Source organism: Manduca sexta, chromosome 26 (genome assembly GCF_014839805.1).
Source record: "Manduca sexta isolate Smith_Timp_Sample1 chromosome 26, JHU_Msex_v1.0, whole genome shotgun sequence".
NCBI lineage: Eukaryota > Metazoa > Arthropoda > Insecta > Lepidoptera > Sphingidae > Manduca > Manduca sexta.
The window spans coordinates 1,929,719-1,951,675 of record NC_051140.1 but is presented as its reverse complement, the minus strand read 5'-3'; the positions used below and the strand labels follow the sequence as shown (position 1 = coordinate 1,951,675).

The following is a 21,957-nucleotide window of genomic DNA, read 5'->3' as shown; positions in this document are numbered from 1 at the left end:
CGAGTTGCGACTGAGTAATTTTTAAAATGGAAAAACCCAATTATATTTATTTTTTAATAGTCAGTCGTACATACTATTGATATATTTATTATTTATCAATGATGACCATTAAAATCGAGAATCTAAGCACTTTCTTCTACTATCCATTGTGCATTACAGATTACGAATATTTTTTGGAAAATACTCCGAGAGAGATTTGTAGCTATTGGCTAGGTTTATCATTTATTTTATGGAAATAGAATGATATTTGTTATTTCCTTTGTTCCGTGATATATTTTATCTAATTTACATTTTATTTATGCGGAGTTCCTCACAGAAATGGATATCCTTATCGATATGCTTTTATTAAAGTTTTTGAGACGCTTATTGTGTTTTTCTTTAATGATTTAAGATGTTAACAACTGCCGATACCACTGTTATAGACTTGGGTTCATTCATTACACATTTCTAAGCCGTGATGATCTCATAAAGGATAATCGGCAAATGATATCATTAAGCTAACAGGAAAACTAGAAGTATATATCGGTTTAAATATAACTCGTTTTTATATTTATATCGACGTAACACGTTATGTTATCAAGGTCTCATTCTTTGGATACTGTGAGGCGGTGTCCAAGAGCCGACTCCTGCGATGGTTGCAGTTACATGCACTTGCGCACTCCGCGATGTTTATAAGGGAGAGAGAGGTGAATGGCGTGGTTTTAATCGGCAAGCCAGTTTATACCGGCGAGTCTGGCAGAAATCCGTAAACAGATAGCTCCGTGTTAAAAGAGGGTCCATGAATTATATATAATAATAATAATATCAGCCCTGTATTATATACTTGCCCACTGCTGAGCACGGGCCTCCTCTACTACTGAGAGGGATTAGACCTTAGTCCACCACGCTGATCTAGTGCGCATTGGTAGACTTCACACACCCTCGAAATTCCTATAGAGTACTTCTTAGATATGCAGGTTTCCTCACGATGTTTTCTTTCACCGTTAAAGCAAGCGATAATTCACAAAGAATACACACATATTTTTTTTAGAAAAATCTGAGGTGTGTGTCCTTGGGATTTGAACCTGCGGACATTCGTCTCGGCAGTCCGTTCCACAACCAACTAGGCTATCGCCGCTTCTTTTTATTTACTTCATACAAATTTCATGATGTTATGACCCCTCCCCGACTGTTCAACGTCCCCAAAATATCCAGCAATATATTAAAATAAAACTTACATATCGGTGAGAAAGACATTTATTTCTTTGAATTTGAAATCTTATGTATATTGGTAAGCGAATCTTGACATCGCCATTCAATTATTTATAGTTTTTATACAACACCATCTATTAGCATATCTATGACAATATTTATTTATAATTTAAATTAATACAGCATTGAACACCGACTATGTTACACTTGTGGACCAATAGCGTAGAGAGCCCCCCCCAACCCCCTAACAACATTCTTGACACACGATAGTGATGTTGTTTCGCCACAATTCGACAAATAAATATAAACTCCAGTCGAAATATTTGGAAAAAATAAAAAAAATATATATCCCAGTGTCCGGTAGGTGGACGATTAAGTGACTTACGCGTTCCGTCTAAAACCAGCCTATACGCATGTACCTACTATATACGCACACGCGCCGTAGTGTGAAGAAGCAGCTTAGTATTTTTTTTATATGAGCAAAGGCAAAGTGACTCCCTTACCTGATGGTAGGTGGAGTGGGATCCAATAGACTGTCGACTGACGAGAGACGATTACCCCTAGACAATCGATACAAGTATTAGCCTGTTGGAACCGGATAAACACAGGCAGATCCCTTAAGTGTACGCTGCCGTCTTGTAGCGATCTAGAAGGCGGCAGCGTACACTTATCAACGACACAGCCCGCAACTTCGCCACTGGCCGCATGTACCTGTTTATTCGTTGTGATTTATAAGCATAAAAACGAGTTTTTAGGAGCTTTTTTTATACGGGCACCACTAAGTCACTCCACTGTACCTGATGGTAGGAGGAGTGCCAATAGAATGTCGACTGACGAGAGATGATTACCCCTCGGCAGTCGACACAATTCTGTCGATGTGTTGGAACGGATATACAGGCTGATCCCAGAACGCGACACACTTACAAGGGCCATTAAAGCGGGTTTAACACCTCGCGTACGGTGGTCGCTATCCGGGCGGATATAAATATCCTACCACCAGCCTACATAGTGAACAACTCAATAAAAGAACAGCCTTTCGACCCAAGTCAACAATTGGCCTATCTTTATTACATAGTATAAATAATTATAATGCTCAGAATTGGTTCTCATATGCTATTGCCCAGGGCATGTACAAGGGCAATTATAATTTCTGCCTAATACTAAAGATGAACGTGTCCCGATGACGCCGTTAGCTGGTGTGCCGCAACCTTCCTCTACGTTGGGCACGAACGCCTTCACGAAGTGCTCGTGTGGAAGCAGGTGGGTGAAGGTGGCCCAGGTGTAGATGTTGCACAAGTTCTCCGTAGCTGGGGACGTGGAGACGATGCCGCGGAGGATCGTCGCCAGTTGGGAGTTCATTATTGCAGTGAAGATTAGCCCGCCGCCGCTGTCGCCGCGACACACCGCCGTGCCTGTTGGACATTATCGATAGTTTTATTATATATTAGTTCATCATTGTAAGCGCGGACAGTTTCGGCTAAACTAATTTACGTTAACATTTACACATAACACAACACAAAACACAGATAAATATATTGTAATATATATTCGAATATTATAATACTCTTTGCGGTGGGTTGATAAAAGAAGAAAAAATGACAATATATAAAAAATAATTTTAACAAAAAATTAAACCGCCTTCAAAAACCACTCAAAACCAATAAATAATTTCACATAACAAGTATATATTGGATACCAATTTTAGAGTCGGTGCCTAATTAAAATTGCTAGTTAAGCTAGATAAATACATTAACGAATATACGAAATCTCAAATTGAAAGAAGTTTTCATTTTGAACAAGTAGTTTCTGAGTTTAGCGCGTTCAAACATACTAAACTTCAGCTTTATATAGACTTTACCACCCTCACACACACCACTATAACTCCTGTAAGCCAGGGTCAGCAGTGGCACGCATTTTATGACACCGAGCACTGAAGCTCGCCTAGTCTCAGAGAAAGAAGAAAAAAAAAAGAGTAATCAAAAAGAAAGATAGCGAGGAGTTGGAAATATTAACCATTATTGTATCCAGCGCAGATCTTGTCTCCGGTAATGAAGCTCCTGAAGCTCACTGGGCTTTGGTCTATACATTTGTCAATGGCAACGTTCGGCAATGTAGCGCCTTGCAGCACTTGAGATGCAGCTGAGTTCTCCCCGGTCAGATCCCAGCCCATAACCTGCACGCAAAAGACTCAAATAATAGTAGTGACAAAATGATTTTTGATAATTTTTAGAAGTTAGATGCAAGTGGAGATGGATGCATTTAACACGTTTCCACAGTTTACACAGAAAAAGCGGCGATAGCCTAGTTGGGTGTGGAACGGACTGCCGAGACGAATGTCCGCAGGTTCAAATCCCAAGGGCACACACCTCTGACTTTTCTAAAAAACCATGTGTGTATTCTTTGTGAATTTATCGTTCGCTTTAACGGTGACGGAAAACATCATGAGGAAAGCTGCACATCTGAGCAATTCTCTATAGGAATTTCGAAGGTGTGTGAAGTCTACCAATCCGCACTAGGCCAGCGTGGTGGACTAAGGCCTAATCCCTCTCAGTAGTAGAGGAGGCCCGTGCTCAGCAGTGGGCAAGTATATAATACAGGGCTGATATTATTATTATAACACGTTTCCACCCAGACCACTTTAGTAGTTTGGTGGAAGGATATATTTTATATCCGCCCGGATATCGACCATTGTATACAAGGTGTTAAAACCCGCCATAGGTCCACGTCGATTCACAATTGTGTCGACTGCCGAGGAGTAATCATCTCTCGTCAGTCCCCATTCTATTGAAACTCTTCCCAGTTACCATTTGGTGCAGTGGGGTCACTTAGTCGTATAAGAAAAACAATTGTTTTGTGGGTATTTCTACTTTCTAAAGAATAAATGTATGGAGAGACGTCACCTTGCCCGACTGTCCTTCCCTTAGTTGCTCCGCGTCGTGAACAGCATCAAAGTTTAAGCAGGCAGGCTTCACGTGCTCGTTGTAGGTGAACTCGGTGGTGAGAATCAGAAGCGCGATGTCATGTTGGAAGTTGGTCACCACTCCTTGATAACGTGGTGGTACCTTTATATCTTTCACCTGGAAAGACAAGAAGTTGTAGTGATCATGATTGTAAAAACATTATAAATAATAATTAAGAAAATCGAATATCATGAACAAAAGCTTGTTAAAGTAAAATGTTCTGAGATTTTGGTTGCTTTATTTCAACTTTCGGTATACCTAACTGACTAGCTCTTCAACCAAAAACATTGTTTAGTTGTGCATAATAAAAACGGAATATTCGAAATCTCAAATAGTGAAGACACGTCACATTTTTCGCTAGTCATCAGGATCATGGCAGGGTTAGCTAAACATATCCTGGAGTCGTCCCGTGTGCGCCAAAGAAGCCCACTGAGGGTTCAGGATGGTATATAGTTAAAGGATGTATAGACATATATTATATATAGAGCTAAAGACCGACATTGGTCGTAAGACCGGTGAAACAAACATAACAGCTACACCCAAGTAATGGTAGCGATAAGGCGTTTAACCCCCCGAAAAGTAAGTATTAATTCTACTGGATTTACGTTTGTCCCCAATTTAAGACCCAACTGAACTTTTGGGTAATCGCGTTAGGCCCTTGCAATCCTTGATAATTAAGCATTCATGTTGAGGACAACCTTCTAACAAGTGATAAACCTCGGCTCATGACGGTCACTGGGAGAAGATGAGATATTAACGATTATGGTGAATTCTTCAAAAATATATTATGTAATTTAGAGGCAACTTCGTGTGTCAATTCAATTATTTCAATTTTTAAAGATTGAATTCCCCTCTTTAGAGGGATAGCCCTAAGCATTACGAAGAGATTATTTAGCAAGCATTTCATTTAACGATTATCTTTCTAGAGATATACTCAACATTTCGCATTAAATACCTGCACATTTACTCACATCCGATTTCTGAGCACCGACATCGTGAGTGTCGTTCCACGGGCGGTATACTTTGCCAGCCCCCACTACAAACTGCGACGCGGGCAATACAACACGATCCACAGTGACGCAATGCGCAGCTAGATAAACAATACAATGGATAGATTAAAGAAAGTGACAAATATAAAACAAGGTAATAACACTGTACTGTTCTATTTCATTTTCAATTTTTAAATGAGAAAGTTACTAAATTACATTTCTTTGTTTTTATTATTTGTTGCGAGCATTGGAGTACAGATAGGGTTAGTCGGGTTGGAAATAGTTTACAATTTGGCTTCGGAGTCCAACGCTGTGGACATCACGAACCGAGTTCGTCAAACCTGTGTTTTAGAGCTAGATTTATCGAAATATGTGGTTTGAATTCCTCAAATAATAATGTCATTAATGTTGCAAGGAATTTATTATTTTTCTTGTTTGTAGACTTGTATCATGTGTGAACATTATCATATTCACCAGCGTGCATCTCTCACTCCGAAACTCCTACTTCATAACCCAGCGTTCGATAAGTCTTTCAAAATCCAATCGTTATTCAAACGGAGCTGGCTTCGGTACCCATTACGGCCCAAAACAAATAGATTCGTTAACTCTTTTCTTGCTGCACCATCAGGCTTTAGAGTAGTTTGCCGGCGCGCGTGTTCTCTCCTTACGATCCTGCGTCCTTCGCCGTAGCGTGAAGAAGCAGCTCAGTAGGCTGGCAGATTGTGTCAAATCACATGAGACAGCCATCTGTTGTCATTCGATTCTCTGTTTAGATGGCAACACGTTGACAATCATGTACAGGGCAGTAATTTTGTCATGTTTGATTAAATAAAAATCATATCCATCCGAACTCACATCCCTAAGCAATGTCAGTCTGTTTGTCGGAATATGGTCACCTGTCACGACAACATTCTTGGCGATCACGGTGCCGCCGCATATCTGCTTGTACGGAGTCGAGGTCTTCGTGTATAGCCCCGCGTGCCACGGGGCCATGGACATGTGAATGCGGTAACCTTTACTTATTTTTGGTCCATACGTACGGCCTGCGTATGCGCCGAATACTTAAAATAAAAGAAAAAACGATTAAAATACTAGGCAATAATTGACATACTAAGAAAAAATACCAACGATGAATGAATCAAATGTTGTAATTTTTTAGAAAGACCGACTGAATTTGTATTTTAATCTTTGTTAAATTATCAAAGATTGATTGATACATTAAGTCTAATAATTAGTCATTTATTACTGTTGTTATTTAGTAATTTTTTCAATTCAATACTTTAAAAGCTTAAAGGTGCCGAAAAAATTATAATATAAGTTAGAGTTGGGGAAATAAAGAAGGAATGAGGCGTTTCACTCGAGGATAAACAAATTAATATTCATTCGATATAATAATGTGTTGTTTGGTTCACAACATACACAAATTATATACGAATGAGTTCGAACTATCCCTTACATTAATCCTTTGATTGTTTCTTTTTCAATTTTAATTTATACAGGAGGAGTAGTTATTTCGATATTGTCTTTTGACAGCGTTTGCGCGGTGATTTAAATGTTTTTTGTTAATAAAAATACACATTTAAAAAAGCTTCAGATATAAACGATTGTACTTATTTACTTACCGAAATACATAACTAATAAAAGGTATTTTATTGTCATCTCTTCCTTTTAAAATTTGCTGACTTTTTCACTAACACCGAGGAGTACTTTTGGTAAAGTTTATAATAATTTCTAGAAATAGGCTTGCACTATATTCTGACTTGAGTAAATGAATTATCAACTTTACTAATAACTTAGGTCACTGTTAACCGAGAATCAGTCTGGCTAACTAGTTTCCATGCGATGTATTTTCTGTTTATTAATATTTACCCACGATTAATCGTAAGGTCTCGGGGTCACTGCCTATTAGAGACGCACTAACACGCGTTTTAATATCGATAGAAGTCTATTTGAATTATGTTTATATTTCGGGCCGGGCATCAGTGTATATATTGTAGTTAGTCATTACTGGACATTTTTTTATTGCTCTGTATGACGAGAGGTGCTTGCCATACGCCTGATGGTAAGCGATACGACCGCGCAGAAACAGTAGAAACACCATCCAACACCATGAATTACAAAGTATTGTTTGGTATTCCATTGCGCTTGCCATCTTAAAACAGTTACAATGTCCTTCAAACTTAAGTAACTTAGTGTAAGTTATTAAATTTGGTAGTTTTTGACTTTATTTCGTTCAGATAGACAGACGAGACCGGGGTCTTTGTTTTATGTTACACACAATTCTTCATAATTACATATATATTATTATCATAATTATCTTGTGTTATGGCGTCTGTGATATTCGCATTGATTGATTAATTAGTTTATTTATATTGGAATGGTACTTCCCCGTAATTATTTCGTGTTTCGTCATCTCAAAGGGTCTACACATAAGCAGTTATTTATACAACCGGAGAACACGGTTCAAGTGCGAAGTAGACGCTTTGTGATCAGGAACTTTTGCATAAGTAGGACGCGCAGGCAGTGTACGTATCAGGAATGATTTCATTTTGCTGGTGGTAGGATATATTTTATACCACGCACTAGTACAATTTAATACACTAATTATATGATCAGTGCCGTTACCAACCGGTGCGAGCTTTTTTTATTATTACTTTGGATGACGAGACGAGCTTTCCGTTCGCCTGATGGTAAGCAATACGATCGCCCATAAACAGTAGAAACACCATCCAACACCTTGAATTATAAAGTATTGTTTGGTATTCCGCGCTCGCCATCCTGAGACATGAGATGTCCTGAGATATGAGAGCCCTACCACTAGTATAGTATGTAGTTTCTATAGCTCTGTCTATACAACTTGCACCTAGTGTGGTTAGTAGGGCCGGATAGCGACCACCGTACACAAGCCGTTAAAACCCGCGATATTGGCTCAACAGGCCGGCATAATTGTTTCAACTGCTGAGGGGTAATCATCTCTCGTCAGTCGACAGTCTATTGGACCCCACTTCTTAGTGAGGTCCCATGGCCGTGCATGAATTAAAAAAAACATCAGACGGGATGGCAAGCAACAATACCTCGATGGCAGTCTCGACAATCATTATTTTGTCTCCCACTTTGCTATCTACAGCGTCGGAAATAAAAAAACACCTCGTCTCCAAATAACAGTCTGTATTAGATCATTACTTAAACTTTTAAACACAGTTAGTCGCTTTACAAACTATGTTTTTATTGGAACTTCCCTTGGGAGTAAGGATTAGCGAAATTATCATGTTTAATATATAAAAAAATCTAATATTATTGTTATATTTGGGAGCAGAATACAAAAAGCTGTTTGATCAAGTCTCCATATCCTAGCAATTGGGGGTAGGACATACACAATTACAATTTTCTGCTTGTAATGATTTCTCGTAATGCTCTCCTTGTATTGAGTCATCGACGCCATACTTTATTAGTATTTTTGGCATTATTGACTCCTCTACTAGATCAGGCAATACGGACTTCAGAAAGTGTTCGTGTTTGAGCAGGTGGGTGAAGGTAGCCCAGGTGTAGATGTTGCACTCGTTGTTTGAGGTGGGAGACGTGGAAACAATGCCGCGGAGGATTGTGATTCGATGGTAGTCTTCATGGTCCTTTACCGCACTGAAGAAGACCAGCCCGCCGCCGCTGTCGCCGCGACACACCGCCGTGCCTGGAACCACCACTCTACTTAAAAAAAATCTGATAACCTATATTGGAGTTTGTTAATTCGTGGCACAAATTTATATACTTATATTATTCTATAATATATGTATATACATTATTATTATTATTTTTACTATATAATCATATACGTTTCATAAAACTAAATGAATCCCTCCTAGCTGAATTTCGGCCACGGCGGCTAATCTCAACGGAGATCAGCCAGGTACGCAGTATATATCATAGTGCACAAGTGTGGGCGCAATAACACAGGTGCACTCTCTGTTCCTCCACTCTCTTAGTTCGGTGAAACGGCAATCCGACATGACCGGAGAGAGATTAGGCGCAAGACCAACGGCTTTACGCGCTATTTCATAAAATTATTTATCTGACTATTGAGTAATGCAAATACTATGTTTATCTATGCATCACTCTATAGTCGACTGGTAGAAAATACCTTTGGCATTAAGTCCCCCTATATACTTCACTGTATATAAATATAAATAAATATACTTTGTTACTACAAATCATTTACCATTGGTATATCCGGCGCAGATCTTGTCCCCGGTGATGCTGCTCCTGAAGCTCACGGGGCTCTCGTCTATGCACTTCTCGATGGGTATGTAAGGTAGAGAGGCCTCTTGGAGCATTTCTGACGGCGGTGAGTTCTCGTCCGTCAGACCCCAGCCGACGACCTGGAAGTATCCATGTCCTTGGTTGTTTTTTTTCAATTATTACAGGTTTTCTTTATTTCCTCACAACTGTTATAGGTTATCCAGTTATAACTTGATAACTTAAGCGAATGTTATTCTCACACCGGCGTCAGGGGGGATGAGGTTCCGCTATTTGATCCCTGGCTATTGGTTACATAATGATTTCTTATATTTACGCGAATGTTAGACATTGAAATTAAACTAATTTTCCGGATTCTATCGCGGTTTTTTGTTTTTTTTTTTTTTATTTTTTTTTATTTTTCTCCCGACGTTTCGAAGACTTTGCAGCCTTCATGGTCACGAGGGGGACTGAGGTGTTGTTCATCCGCAAAGTCAAAGTTACAATATCTACCTACATTTTACAATTATACAACTTTTTTAAAATTTTAGCTGTTGGTGGTCCGATCTACGCAGAATGAGCTCACAGTGTCTTGAAGTCTGGCAGCCGGTCTTTTGGGTTCCGATTTAATTAAATGTAGAACTGGATCCCAGGCTTGTGCAAGCTTCCAACCATCTTCCCTATTGAAATTAGGATGTTTTTAATTTCAATAGCCTCGCGAATCATCCTGGGCAGGAATCGGTGTTCTTTGGCGAGGATTTGTGGCTTGTCTAGTCGCAGATAATGATTGACGCCTCCTTCAGAGTGTTCAGCGACTGCAGACTTCGTCGAGCGTCGGTGTTTCACGTCAGCTATATGTTCTTTTACGCGGGTCCCTATATTTCTTTTTGTTTGCCCGATATAAGAGAGGCCACAGTTGCAATCTATTTTGTATACTCCCGGTTCTTGTAGAGGTAACCGGGAGAAAAACATCCTAATTTCAATAGGGAAGATGGTTGGAAGCTTGCACAGGCGTGGGATCCAGTTCTACATTTAATTAAATCGGAACCTAAAAGACCGGCTGCCAGACTTCAAGACACTGTGAGCTCATTCTGCGTAGATCGGACCACCAACAGCTAAAATTTTAAAAAGTTGTATAATTGTAAAATGTAGGTAGATATTGTAACTTTGACTTTGCGGATGAACAACACCTCAGTCCCCCCCGTGACCATGAAGGCTGCAAAGTCTTCGAAACGTCGGGAGAAAAATAAAAAAAAAAAAAAAAACAGAAAACCGCGATAGAATCCGGAAAATTAGTTTAATTTCAATATTGCTTACATGTATACCTAAACACATAAATAGAATAAGTAACTAAAAAAAAACATTGGGACAAGAGATTATGCCATCAATTCCTCATCCAGTAAAATCAAATCATGCACTAATGTTCAGCTTGGCTACTATCGAGTTTCTTTCTGTCTAATTATTGTTTGTTTACCCACATTTTCGTTATTATCCCTGTTTCGTTTTTATTTTACGTAAGTTTTGTACGCTCTAAACATTAATCTTAGGTTTAAACATTGTTTCTTATTAAGTGAATTATGTATGCAATTCTTAATGAGAAATAAACTCTTCTAAACCTTAATATATAATAGTGCGTATATGTGTCCCTAAAATGCTAATAAGACCAGCTTGGCCACGACTGGCTGCCACAAGACGGCTCTAGCGGCTGAAGATGTCCAATAAGTCGAGATATCTATCAATGTTAGGCAGCGCGCAAAGTGAAGTTTTCTGAAACGGAACCCTGCCGTCTGTAATAGTAGTCTGCAAATCGTTCTAATGATGTTTAGATTCTACGTAAAGGTAAGCCGGCAGGAATCGAGGGACACTTCGGTATATCTATCCTTTTTCGCATTATTTAGTGTTACGTGTAGGATAATGTATAAAAACATAAGCAAATACCTTGCCCCATTCTCCTTCTTTCAGCTGTTCTTTGTCAAAATCAGGGTCAAAACTTAGACCCGCCGGCGCCACAGTCGAACTGAAGTTAAAGGGCTTGACAAGGAAAACAACTGCGATGTCGTCTTGGAAGTTCGCCACGATTCCTTGGTAATGTGGAGGAACCTTTATTTCCTTTACCTGCAATAGAAAGAACCAGATGAAAAGAGTGGGCGGGCCATAACGCGATCAATTTGGCATCATTTCAGAGTTTTTTTTATACAGATTAATTTTTTTGGAAAAAAATCCCGCTTTTTATTTTTCCGGGATAAAGCCTGTAGCATTCAGAAGTAATGTAGCTTCCTATTAATGAAAACATTGATAATCGGTATAGATAATATATTTCTATCCAGTCAGGTAGATACTTGTCACCGCCCCGTGGATTGGGGGCGTTTGGAGAAATCTACCACGGTATTCCCTGCCTGTCGTAAGTGGCGACTAATAGAAGCCATCGGGGGGTCGTCGGCGGGCAGCAGGGGGCTGCAACCCCAACATAACTGCTCAGTTGCCCCCCATGAAGGCTGGGCGGTAGTATACTTGTCTGTTCCTGCGATTGAGTGCTCACCTGAGACTTCTGCGCTGTTGTATCACGACAATTGTTCCACCCTCGATATAGCTTGCCAGCAGCCACTGCGTAGTCGGTCGGAGAGGGCATATCCCTGCCTTGGGAGAAGCAATGCGCGGCTAGAACACGGATACAACATTATTACTTTCTTATTTACATTTCAATTATGACAGGGTTTTTCCATTTCAAAAATGACCCAATGGCTCGGAGTCAGAAAGTTGGCGGTGTGATACATCCGTGCCTCGAGCAGTAGGTACGTACAGCCATTGGTGCAACGCCTAATTCCTCCTCGGTTATGACGGATTGCCTTCTCAACAGACTATGTGAGTGGAGGAACAGAGAGAGCACCACTGTATAGTATCTCCTATGTACCAGCTGATCTCCGTTGAGATTATCCACCATGTTCGAAACTCGGCTAGGAGACATTCAATCATTAATTCCCTATATATTCTTATACACTATTGGTTATTTCCAAGTAGATAAGTATGTGGTTTCATTTACTAACGCGGTGTCAAAATGACCCTGTATAATAAAATGAAGTTTTGTATCTATTACCCACCTGTTAAGACCGCGTTTGTAGTAACAATACTACCACCGCATATCTGCTTGTGACGTTTAGCGACCTTGTATAACCCGACGTGCCACGGCGGTGATATGGAGTGTACTCGTCTTCCCCTGCTGATTTTTCCCTTGCCTCCATCGCAAAATGGTGCGGGAATACCTTGAATGCACATGAGAATCATTGTTTTTTGGTAAACGTGAATGACCCGACTGCATCTGATGGTAAGTGATGTGGGGTCCAATGGAATGTCGAGTAACGACAGATTACCTCTCGGTAGTCGACACAATTATGCCGGCCTGTTGGTACTAGATATACACAGGCTTATCGTAGAACGCGACACACTTACGTGGGCCATTATGGCGGGTTTTAACACCTTGTGTACGGTGATCGTTAAAGGGGCGGATAAAAAATATATCCTTCCTAGGAAATGTAGCTTCCTATAACTGATAGAATTTAATTGTTTTTTTTTTATATTTTGAGTTTATCCATAACAAATAATGCAAAAATAAATATGAGCTTTTATATTAGTTTAGATCAAACCAGATCAAACGTACAACTCATAATAAATTAGCTGACCCGACAGACGTTGTCCCGTCTTAACTATGAATTTGCAGCGCGCATTCTCTCAAACGGTGACAGTTATTTCAAACAATAATTGACAGTTATATAAAATTAATATTTTCATAAAATTTTCTAAATTTCCGCGCAATTTCTTGAATTTTTTCTTTCATAAGAACCTTCTCCTGACAATAACAAACAAATAACAACAACAAAAATATATATAGATTACAAAATATAATAACACTTGCTAGTTGTGTCATATTTGAACTAAAGAATACCAGTCACGCGCAACCTAAGGTCAAATAATAAAGAACCAACTTACCGATAGACGCAAAGAAGAATAAAAACAGAAGTCTCATCTTTGCAGTTGACTTGTAGCTTGCTGTGAATGTGAATTATAATATTTTGTAAGCACCGTATTGACGTAAATAAATTATTGTTTACTTTTGTAATGGCCTCTGTCCAAACACAGAGCTCTAAAATATAATAATCTAAAGCTTTAGAATAAATCAAATATAATATAGTTATTAATGAGATCGCGATAGGTAAAGGGAAGAAATGTAAGGAAGCAAATTCTGATAGAACTTCATAATTTTATGCGGCCTCATTGATTTCCGAGCTTGACTAGGCTGACGGACACGATGACTCACTAACATAAGAAAAATTGCTATTATTAAGAAATCGTGACCGGTTGTTAAATCTGATTCTACATAAAGTTTGGTTAAGTTTAGTTATATTTATAACTAGCTTTTGCTCGCGGCTTCGCCCGTGTGTAAGCGGTTTTCGGGATAAAAATCCCGCTGTATATCCCAGGATAGCAAGAAGACTAATCCCCTTATTCATAGACGTTATTTATCTAAGCTCTATCTTTGCTGTGATAACAAGTCTGTTTCTCAGCTTTGTTATCTGACAGCTTGCTGTTTGTTCAGCTTTGTTTATCTGACAGCCAACTAGATTCAAGTTGTATCTCAATATTATCTTCTGAGAAACAGACTTGTTGTCACAGCAAAGATAGTGCTTACATAAATAACGCCTATGAATAAGGGGGTAAGTCTTTCGCATGGTCTCAAACTATCTCTAAAGCAAATTTCATCGAAATCTGTTGGGCAGTTTTTAAGTTTATTGCGTTCTAACAGGCAGAGAGATGCGGCGGGTGACTTTATTTATAATATATTTTTTAGAAATTTTGAAGAGGAACAATTCAGTCATCCATTATTGTTGCATAACTTAACCGTCTACACAGCGCAAGCAATGAAAGATCTCAAAAGGAAAAAAAATTACCCGTTTTTGCAACTTTGTTCATTAGTGCTCCGCTCTCTTCGTTCATAGCGTGATGTTATAAAACCTTCCTCGATAAATGGGCTAATTATATCTAACACCACAAGAATTTTTCAAATAGAATCACTAGTTTCTGAGTTTAGCGCGTTTAAACAAACAAACTCTTCAGCTTTATATGTATACTAGTATATAAGTATAGATTAATTCTATGTATCTATAAACTACAGTTAATTCCACAAAACATTAATTAGGTTGCGAGTTAAAATTTAGATTCTTGTCTTGAATCTGATATCGGGTTTAAAAGCATTTGCAATTGCTAAAATAATGTAATCTAATAACAATTTCGATGCACTTAGAGTGCGTCGACGAAAGTAATGTTTCCGACATAACTAAAACAAATCATTCTACCCTCGAAATGCACGCAAAATATATTGTTCTTAAATATTTATTTCAAGTATTCGCCAGCAGCTACCGTGGCAGGCTTGCTCCAAACCCTTGACTCTTATTCTCGCAGTTCCAAAATGATAACAATTTCAGGATTATAATTATTGAAAGGTAAATTTTCCAAAGTCCCAAGGGAAAGATCAAAGTAGCACGTAACACATTAATGCAATTGAAAAAATGGCGAGAAAGAATATTGATAATCGGTTAATGCGGTATTTTTGTGCACATTTTTTGATGAAATGCTTTTATGTTTCATGATAGCGGATCCGTTTGCCTTTACGAAAGCGAATATTAAAGATAATCTCAGAAAACATGCATATTTTAAAAGTAAAAATATGATAAATAATAAAATTAAAGTTTACAAGACCTTTCTGGATGCATGGCACGTTAAACAAGTTTGTCATGAAATTACTAGAGGACGCCTATGTTCAACACTAGATTTCCAATGGGTGAATGATGATGAAAAATAAAATAATATTACCTCTGTTTTCGAAAAATCGGTACGTGCGCACACGGGAGAGGATTTGTTAATAGTGAAGACAAAATTGAACCGGTTAATGCCATTATTGACCTCGAGGTTCGTTTAGAAGATTATAAGCCCCTGTTAGTCTATATTTTATAAAAAAAAACAAGTTGTTCGCAATGCGACGATAGCCTAGTTGGGTGTTGAATGAACTGACGAGACGAATGTCCGCAGCTTCAAAACCCAAAAGCACAAGTCTCTGACTTTTCTTAAACAAATATGTGTGTATTGTGAATTATCGCTTGCTTTAACGGTGAAAGAAAACACTGTGAGGACCTGCATATCTGCGAAGTTCTCTATAGAAATTTTGAGGGTATATGTATACAACCCGGCCAGCTGGGTGAACTAAGGTGTAATCCCTCTTATTAGTACGAGAGGCCCGTGCCTAGCAGTGCAGTATATGTACCGGGCTAATATTACTACAATATAATCATAATTACAATTTATTTATTATTTATTTATTTATTATTAATATCAAAGTACATACAATAGTGTAACAATTAATGGCTTATTCTAACTTATTGTGCTAGTAGTGGCTATATAATCGTGCAGCAATGTTGTGTTAATATTGTGGTCATTGCCGTAATTAAAAACATAAGAAAAACATAGAATAAATATTTATTTGTAACAAAATGCAATATAAATACCTACAAAAAACAAAAACAAAAAAATAAAAATTAAGTTCCCGAAGTACAAACGCATTTACAATTTTCTGAACGCTGATTCGAGTCAACTAAACGCGGCAGCCTGATGCCACCGAATATGCCGCAAGTCTTTTCTACATCAGGCAATACGGACTTAACGAAGTGCTCGTGTTGGAGCAAGTGTGTGAAGGTGGACCAGGTGTAGATGTTGCACAACCCCGCAGAAGTGGGGGACGTGGAGATGACGCCACGCAGGAAGTACCATTCGATGCCGTCCACTACTTCTGGGAGCACGAGGCCGCCGCCACTGTCGCCGCGACACACCGCCGTGCCTATAGGAATATTGTATCAGTTTACACTCACTGAAAAGTTTTTCCGGAATAAAAGTCTCGCTTGATATTGCCGGGATAAAATTGAGATTATATTTTAAGTTTGACCACTATGTCGGTGCAAACTGCCTTCAACTTCACGCAGTAGCTTTTGCGTGATGCGTGTACAAACAAAGACACAGGTAAAAATTGTAAAAACGATAGAAACACCATCCAACACTTGAATTACAAAGTTTTGTTCGGTATTCCACTGCGCTCACCATCCTGAGACATGAGATGTTAAGTTTTATTATGTCCAGTAGTTACACTGGCTACAATGTCATTTAAACTGGAACACAACAGTGACTACACACCGCTGCTTGGCGGCACAAATAGACATTACAGTGGTACCTACCCAAGCGGACTCTCTTATGAGAGACCAAAACTAACTTTTATTAATATTTGCACAACTTAGTAATTTTGTAATTAATAATTTGCTTTTAATATATAAAGTTCTGAGGCAAAGTTATTAAACAGTATAGTTATTTTTAGACTGGACATCAAGAATAAATGTGTGCTATAAAAGTTATCACTAATTGGTAATAAGTGGTTGTCTTATTTAAAATGTTCTTGTGACAAGATGTCCCAGCGTCCATAGATATCATATAAAAGTGTAAATCCCGATATGGACAAAATATGAAGTATTTCACAAGTTAATTGGCAATGGCACGCATTTGAGTGAGTCTCAGGGAATACTAATTTGTCATTATCCCGCAACGAAATGAATCAAATAGAAAGATATTAAGGTATTACACTCTTTTTTTAAATGTGTCTCAAATTAATCTTAAAGTAATAAAATACCAATAGAAATTTTATAAAAAAAAAAATTCAATCCATAACTGCCATTAAAATACATTTAAATATTACATTTTAAAATTTTCCCGTGTAAATAAACGAAAACGCCAGAGGCCACGTTGCTGACGTCATCGTGATAGTAAACATCAAGTTACTCAGGTAACAACCGCAGACGACGCTGTGCATAGAGGAAGAAGAAATTATTACAATTTAAATGAGCTCCTATAAAAGAGTTATAAGATATTTATATAGAGCGGACACTGCGAAGATTTTCATAAAAAAGTTTGACGCACGTACGATGGTTACTCCATCTACCGTGAAATAGCAAAACTCCAATGTAAAATCAATCAAAAAATGTTTATCTATTGTACGGTAGATAGCATCAGTTTTAAGGATTTACCATTGACATTTCTAAAGATATCGATAATTTGCTTTCATGATATTCAACAATAACCAGTACATATATATTAAGTATTTATGAGAGTAGGTGTTTCTAAGATTTACTAAATTAATAAAAAAATATAATAATATCAAAATTGAAACTAATTTATGAAACTCATAAGCTACAAATAAATTTAACAAACTTTATGTCGGCTGATCATTCAATAGCTATTAAACCAAATAACTCATATTTTATGTCTATTCAACGCTTGTGGATTTTTTTATTAAATGTTTAATAATTTTTAGTTTTTATGTTATAGACAAAGTCTACGATGTCTTGGCGTTTCCCTTACAGACCGAAATAAAATGACTACATTGAATTTCAGCAATTCGTTTTGTAAATATTAAATGAACATAAAAGGTGTAAAAACAACTATAGTCGGTTTTGTTTGTGTTTCTATAGAGCTTAAGTGTTACTGACATGCTCCAGATAATTTTGTCTATACAGTGAGTGAATCGACCAAGCAAACCCATTTATTAGAATATTCTTATTAGCAGAAATCTATAATGATACTTAAGTATAGATGTTATTTATTTACATCCTATTAGTGTGAAAATTAAATTCGTAATTTGTAGATATTGAAGTAAACAGTGGACTCTTGGAGGTCCTTGTTGTAACAAGAATAAAAATATCGATAACCTAAAATGATTAATGTCACTATTCGGCAACAGATAGAAGTTTTTATATTGTATGTAAACTTCTAGGATAACCTAAATACTTGAAGTACTTTACTTACAGCCTTAATGACGTCATGTCACTGCGGCACACGTTTCGCACCTTTGTAAAACAAATTATAAAAGTGAAAACTTTGAATTGAATTTAAAAAATTATTTTATAACTGAAACTAATATTTTCCGATTGCTTATTGATTAAACTATATTATATGTATTTTTGGATATGTTCTCACATACACCAAAATACCCTAATGAAATGTTTGTACAGTAATCTTTCCAATGTCCGCTCTATATAATCTTAGAACCCTTTGGTCTAAGGTTAGTAAAATACTTTACCATTCTTGTATCCGGCGCAGATCTTGTCCCCTGTGATAAGACTCCTGAAGCCCGCTGGACACTGCTCGATACACTTGTCGATGGTGATGTATTGTAATGTGGCTCCTTGGAGCACTTCAGACTTCCGCGAGTTCTTACCGGTCAGACCCCAGCCCACGACCTGCTCGTGTATAGTAGACAGATGTCTAAAGTCGTATCATGATCATTTACAAGCTAATTAATTTTACTTTACCTTCCCCTTCTACTTCTATGCTAGGAACCTTCTCTCTCCTTATTTCTTCTCTTAATCTAGTTATTAAGCTAGGGCTGTCATTAACAAAAAACAACCGTCATATCTAGAGTTCATTTACAAAAAACGACACTAACTTTACCCCACTGGCCTTCTTGCAGCTGTTTTTCATCGAATTCGGGATCAAAATTCAAGCAGGCGGGCTTTACGTGGTCGGTGTAGTTGAAATGGGCGGTGAGTAGCAACAGCGCAATGTCGTGTTGGTAATTCGTCACTGCTCCTTGGTACCGCGGCGGGACCTTTATTTCTTTCACCTGCAGAGTTGAAAAGTTCATAAGGGCTGGTTTTGTGGCGACAGTTTTAAATAAAATGGAAACATAGTATGTCTAAAATGAAAAGGAACTAATGAATTTAGAAAATATAAAAACAGTTGTAGCTTAGGTAATTAAGATTGGAATAGAAATAATAAATAGTCTTATGATAAACCATGATAGAAAAGTTATTAAATTAGTGAACTACGTTTCCTTGTTTCGTTTTGTTAATATATGGCCATCAGCAGATTATTGAAAATGGTTTTAGGTTATGTAGAATTAAATATGCTCTCATTAAATGTGCCATAACATTTGATATTGCGATGACAATGTTTCAATCCGACATAAACAATAAAATGATTGTATATCTCTTTTAACTGCCTTGGTGGCATAATTGTATGTATGTATGCGGTACGAGTACGACAACCACGATGAGGACGCGCGTTTCAATCCCGGATCACGCCAAAAATAATTGTGACTAGGTTTTTTTTAATTACCCAGTCGCACATAGGCGTTCTGATCTCCTGTCTCTTGAAATGCGCGTAAAGCTGTTGGTCTTGCGCCTAATTTCCTGCCGGTCATTTCGGATTACCACCTTACCGGACAATGAGAGTGAAAGAGAGTGCACCTGTATATTGCCCACACACTTGTGCACTATAATATCTCGTGCGTACCTAGCTCCGTCAAGATTGGCCGCCGTGGCTGAATTTTGAGTAGGAGAGATTCATTCAAAATACCTGAATAGATACTTACATCTGACTTCTGAGCATCGACATCGTGTATATCGTTCCACAGCCTATATATTTTGCCTGCCGCTACCGCAAATTGAGACGCAGGTAATACAATATGTCGATCTTTAGTGACACAGTGGGCAGCTACAAAAACAATAAAAACATTACGTCTGTTTGAAGTTTGTAAGCAGCATCGTAAGCGGCGATAGCCTAGTTAGTTGTGGAACGGACTGCCGAGACGAATGTCTGCAGGTCCAAAACCCATGGGCACACTTCTGACTTTTCTAAAATCATGTTTGTATTTTTTGTGAATTATCTCTTGCTTTAACGGTGAAGGAAAACATCGTGAGGCACTCCGCATACCTGAGAAGTTCTCTATAGGAATTTCGAAGGTGTGTGAAGTCTACCAATCCGCACTAGGCCAGCGTGGTGGACTAAACTCAGGCAGTTTATGTACAAAAGTTAGACTAAGTGTCTTATTTTACGTCCTTTATCTTATTTCTTACTAGGGCGAATATGTGGAAATATTTAGATGTTTATTAGAAGTACACGTAGTAATCACTGAGCGGATTTGGATGTATGGTACACGGGTAACATGTGCCTAGGCATATAACCATTCCTATGCCGGTATTTTTCTCTCATGGGAAATATTTGAAATAAAAACAGATTTTTTAAGTAAACACAGCTGACATCATATATATGGCGATGTGAATCGCTGCAATGATTTAAATATTTGTCTTGGCTCGTCATGCGGGCGCAGCCGTGAGCAACATCTACTAATTTTATAATACCACGATCATAATATCAGGGTTGGTAGACCTTACACAATGCCTTCTAATTGTCGATTTCTAATGCTAATTCGTTCTAAATTTTGATAGTTTGGATATAATGACATACTTTGGACTTCGTTGATTGCTTTCAATGACGAGACGAGCTTGCCGTTCGTCTGATGGTAAGCGATATGACTGCCTATAAACAGTAGAAACACCACCCAATACCTTGAATTACAAAGTATGGTTTGGTATTCCACTGCGCTCTTCATTCTGAGACATGAGATGTTAAGTCTTATGTCTAGTAGCTACCTTTGATCTTTGGAATCTAGCTGATAACTGGGACTTATGATCTTTGATCAGTTTGAAATAATAACGTTACCTGTTATAACGACACGCTTGGCAATGATGGTACCGCCGCATATCTGCTTGTGGGAGCTCGCAGTCTTCCGGTACAGACCCACGTGCCACGGAGCCGTCGCTAAGTCCACGAGGTAGCCTTGGCTTACCCTTGGCACAGGCACATTCTTAGCGTATGCGGCAACACCTTAAAATACCAAATGGGTTAATGAATATTCCTTAGGGGAGGGCAGTTAATCTACCCCCCAAGGCGATTTTGTGCGCTCAGTCTCCACACCCAATACACGTTTATGCACAGAAACACTATGGCAGGTTTTCACACCTTGGGTACGATGGTCGCTATGCGGATATAAAATGTATCCTACCAGCGAACCAGTGAACAACCACAATTTTGCGTTCACAGATATGTAGTACATAGTAAATAAATCGGAAGATAGGTAAATTTTAATTAATTATTAATTTTAAGTTAAATTTATTACTTACCGAAACATGCGACGAACAAACACAGAAGAATCATTTTACCTTTTAGTCAACACACAACCCACTGCACAGCCCAAAGGACAAATCCACATGCCACACTGAACGGCGGACATTTAATATAAAGCTATTGTTTTGTAATATATTTATTATTTACAATATACCCAGTGACACACGAAGGCGCGTTACGCTGAAAACGAACTTATTACGTATCAATTACTACATACTTTTATCGTCATGATTTGTCATATGGTTTACACGTAGTTATCATTTTAGAAAATTACATTCCGTTTTGCCTTTTTAGGATAAAAGCCATTTATTTAGAGTCTGATTTATGTCATATTTAATCTCTATTTAGATGGTTAAGTTTAGGCAATTCTTTAAGGTGGTAGCTCAAGGTCCATTTTCATACATTTTGTTTCGGCTTTAATCTGGGTAACTAAACAAGTATTGGCAAGTAAAGAATTTAAATTCACGTCTAGTTAGTGATTAGTTCTCGCAGTTGAAAGATGTAAAAATAATTAATAATCATGGATATTTCTG

General features: G+C 38.0%; 3 protein-coding genes across 3 annotated transcripts; all 3 read right to left on the bottom strand.

Annotated features, from left to right (window-relative positions):
• Positions 1-2,225: 2,225 nt before the first annotated feature.
• LOC115450175 (modular serine protease) lies at positions 2,226-6,996 on the bottom strand. Its single transcript, XM_030178162.2, has 6 exons — positions 6,763-6,996; positions 6,037-6,201; positions 5,123-5,241; positions 4,092-4,268; positions 3,205-3,364; positions 2,226-2,603 (listed from the first exon to the last, which is right to left on the bottom strand). Exons 1-6 carry the CDS (start codon positions 6,797-6,799, stop codon positions 2,305-2,307), a joined length of 957 nt encoding a protein of 318 aa, XP_030034022.2. The 5' UTR covers positions 6,800-6,996; the 3' UTR covers positions 2,226-2,304.
• A 1,339-nt stretch (positions 6,997-8,335) lies between these two features.
• On the bottom strand, positions 8,336-15,300 carry LOC115450161 (clotting factor C). Its single transcript, XM_037443666.1, has 7 exons — positions 15,236-15,300; positions 13,355-13,414; positions 12,469-12,630; positions 11,910-12,028; positions 11,309-11,485; positions 9,354-9,513; positions 8,336-8,828 (listed from the first exon to the last, which is right to left on the bottom strand). Exons 2-7 carry the CDS (start codon positions 13,389-13,391, stop codon positions 8,491-8,493), a joined length of 993 nt encoding a protein of 330 aa, XP_037299563.1. The 5' UTR covers positions 13,392-13,414; positions 15,236-15,300; the 3' UTR covers positions 8,336-8,490.
• Positions 15,301-15,777: 477 nt separating this feature from the next.
• On the bottom strand, positions 15,778-21,529 carry LOC115450176 (modular serine protease). Its single transcript, XM_030178163.2, has 6 exons — positions 21,421-21,529; positions 20,960-21,124; positions 19,830-19,951; positions 18,903-19,079; positions 18,537-18,696; positions 15,778-16,253 (listed from the first exon to the last, which is right to left on the bottom strand). Exons 1-6 carry the CDS (start codon positions 21,452-21,454, stop codon positions 15,955-15,957), a joined length of 957 nt encoding a protein of 318 aa, XP_030034023.2. The 5' UTR covers positions 21,455-21,529; the 3' UTR covers positions 15,778-15,954.
• Positions 21,530-21,957: the final 428 nt, after the last annotated feature.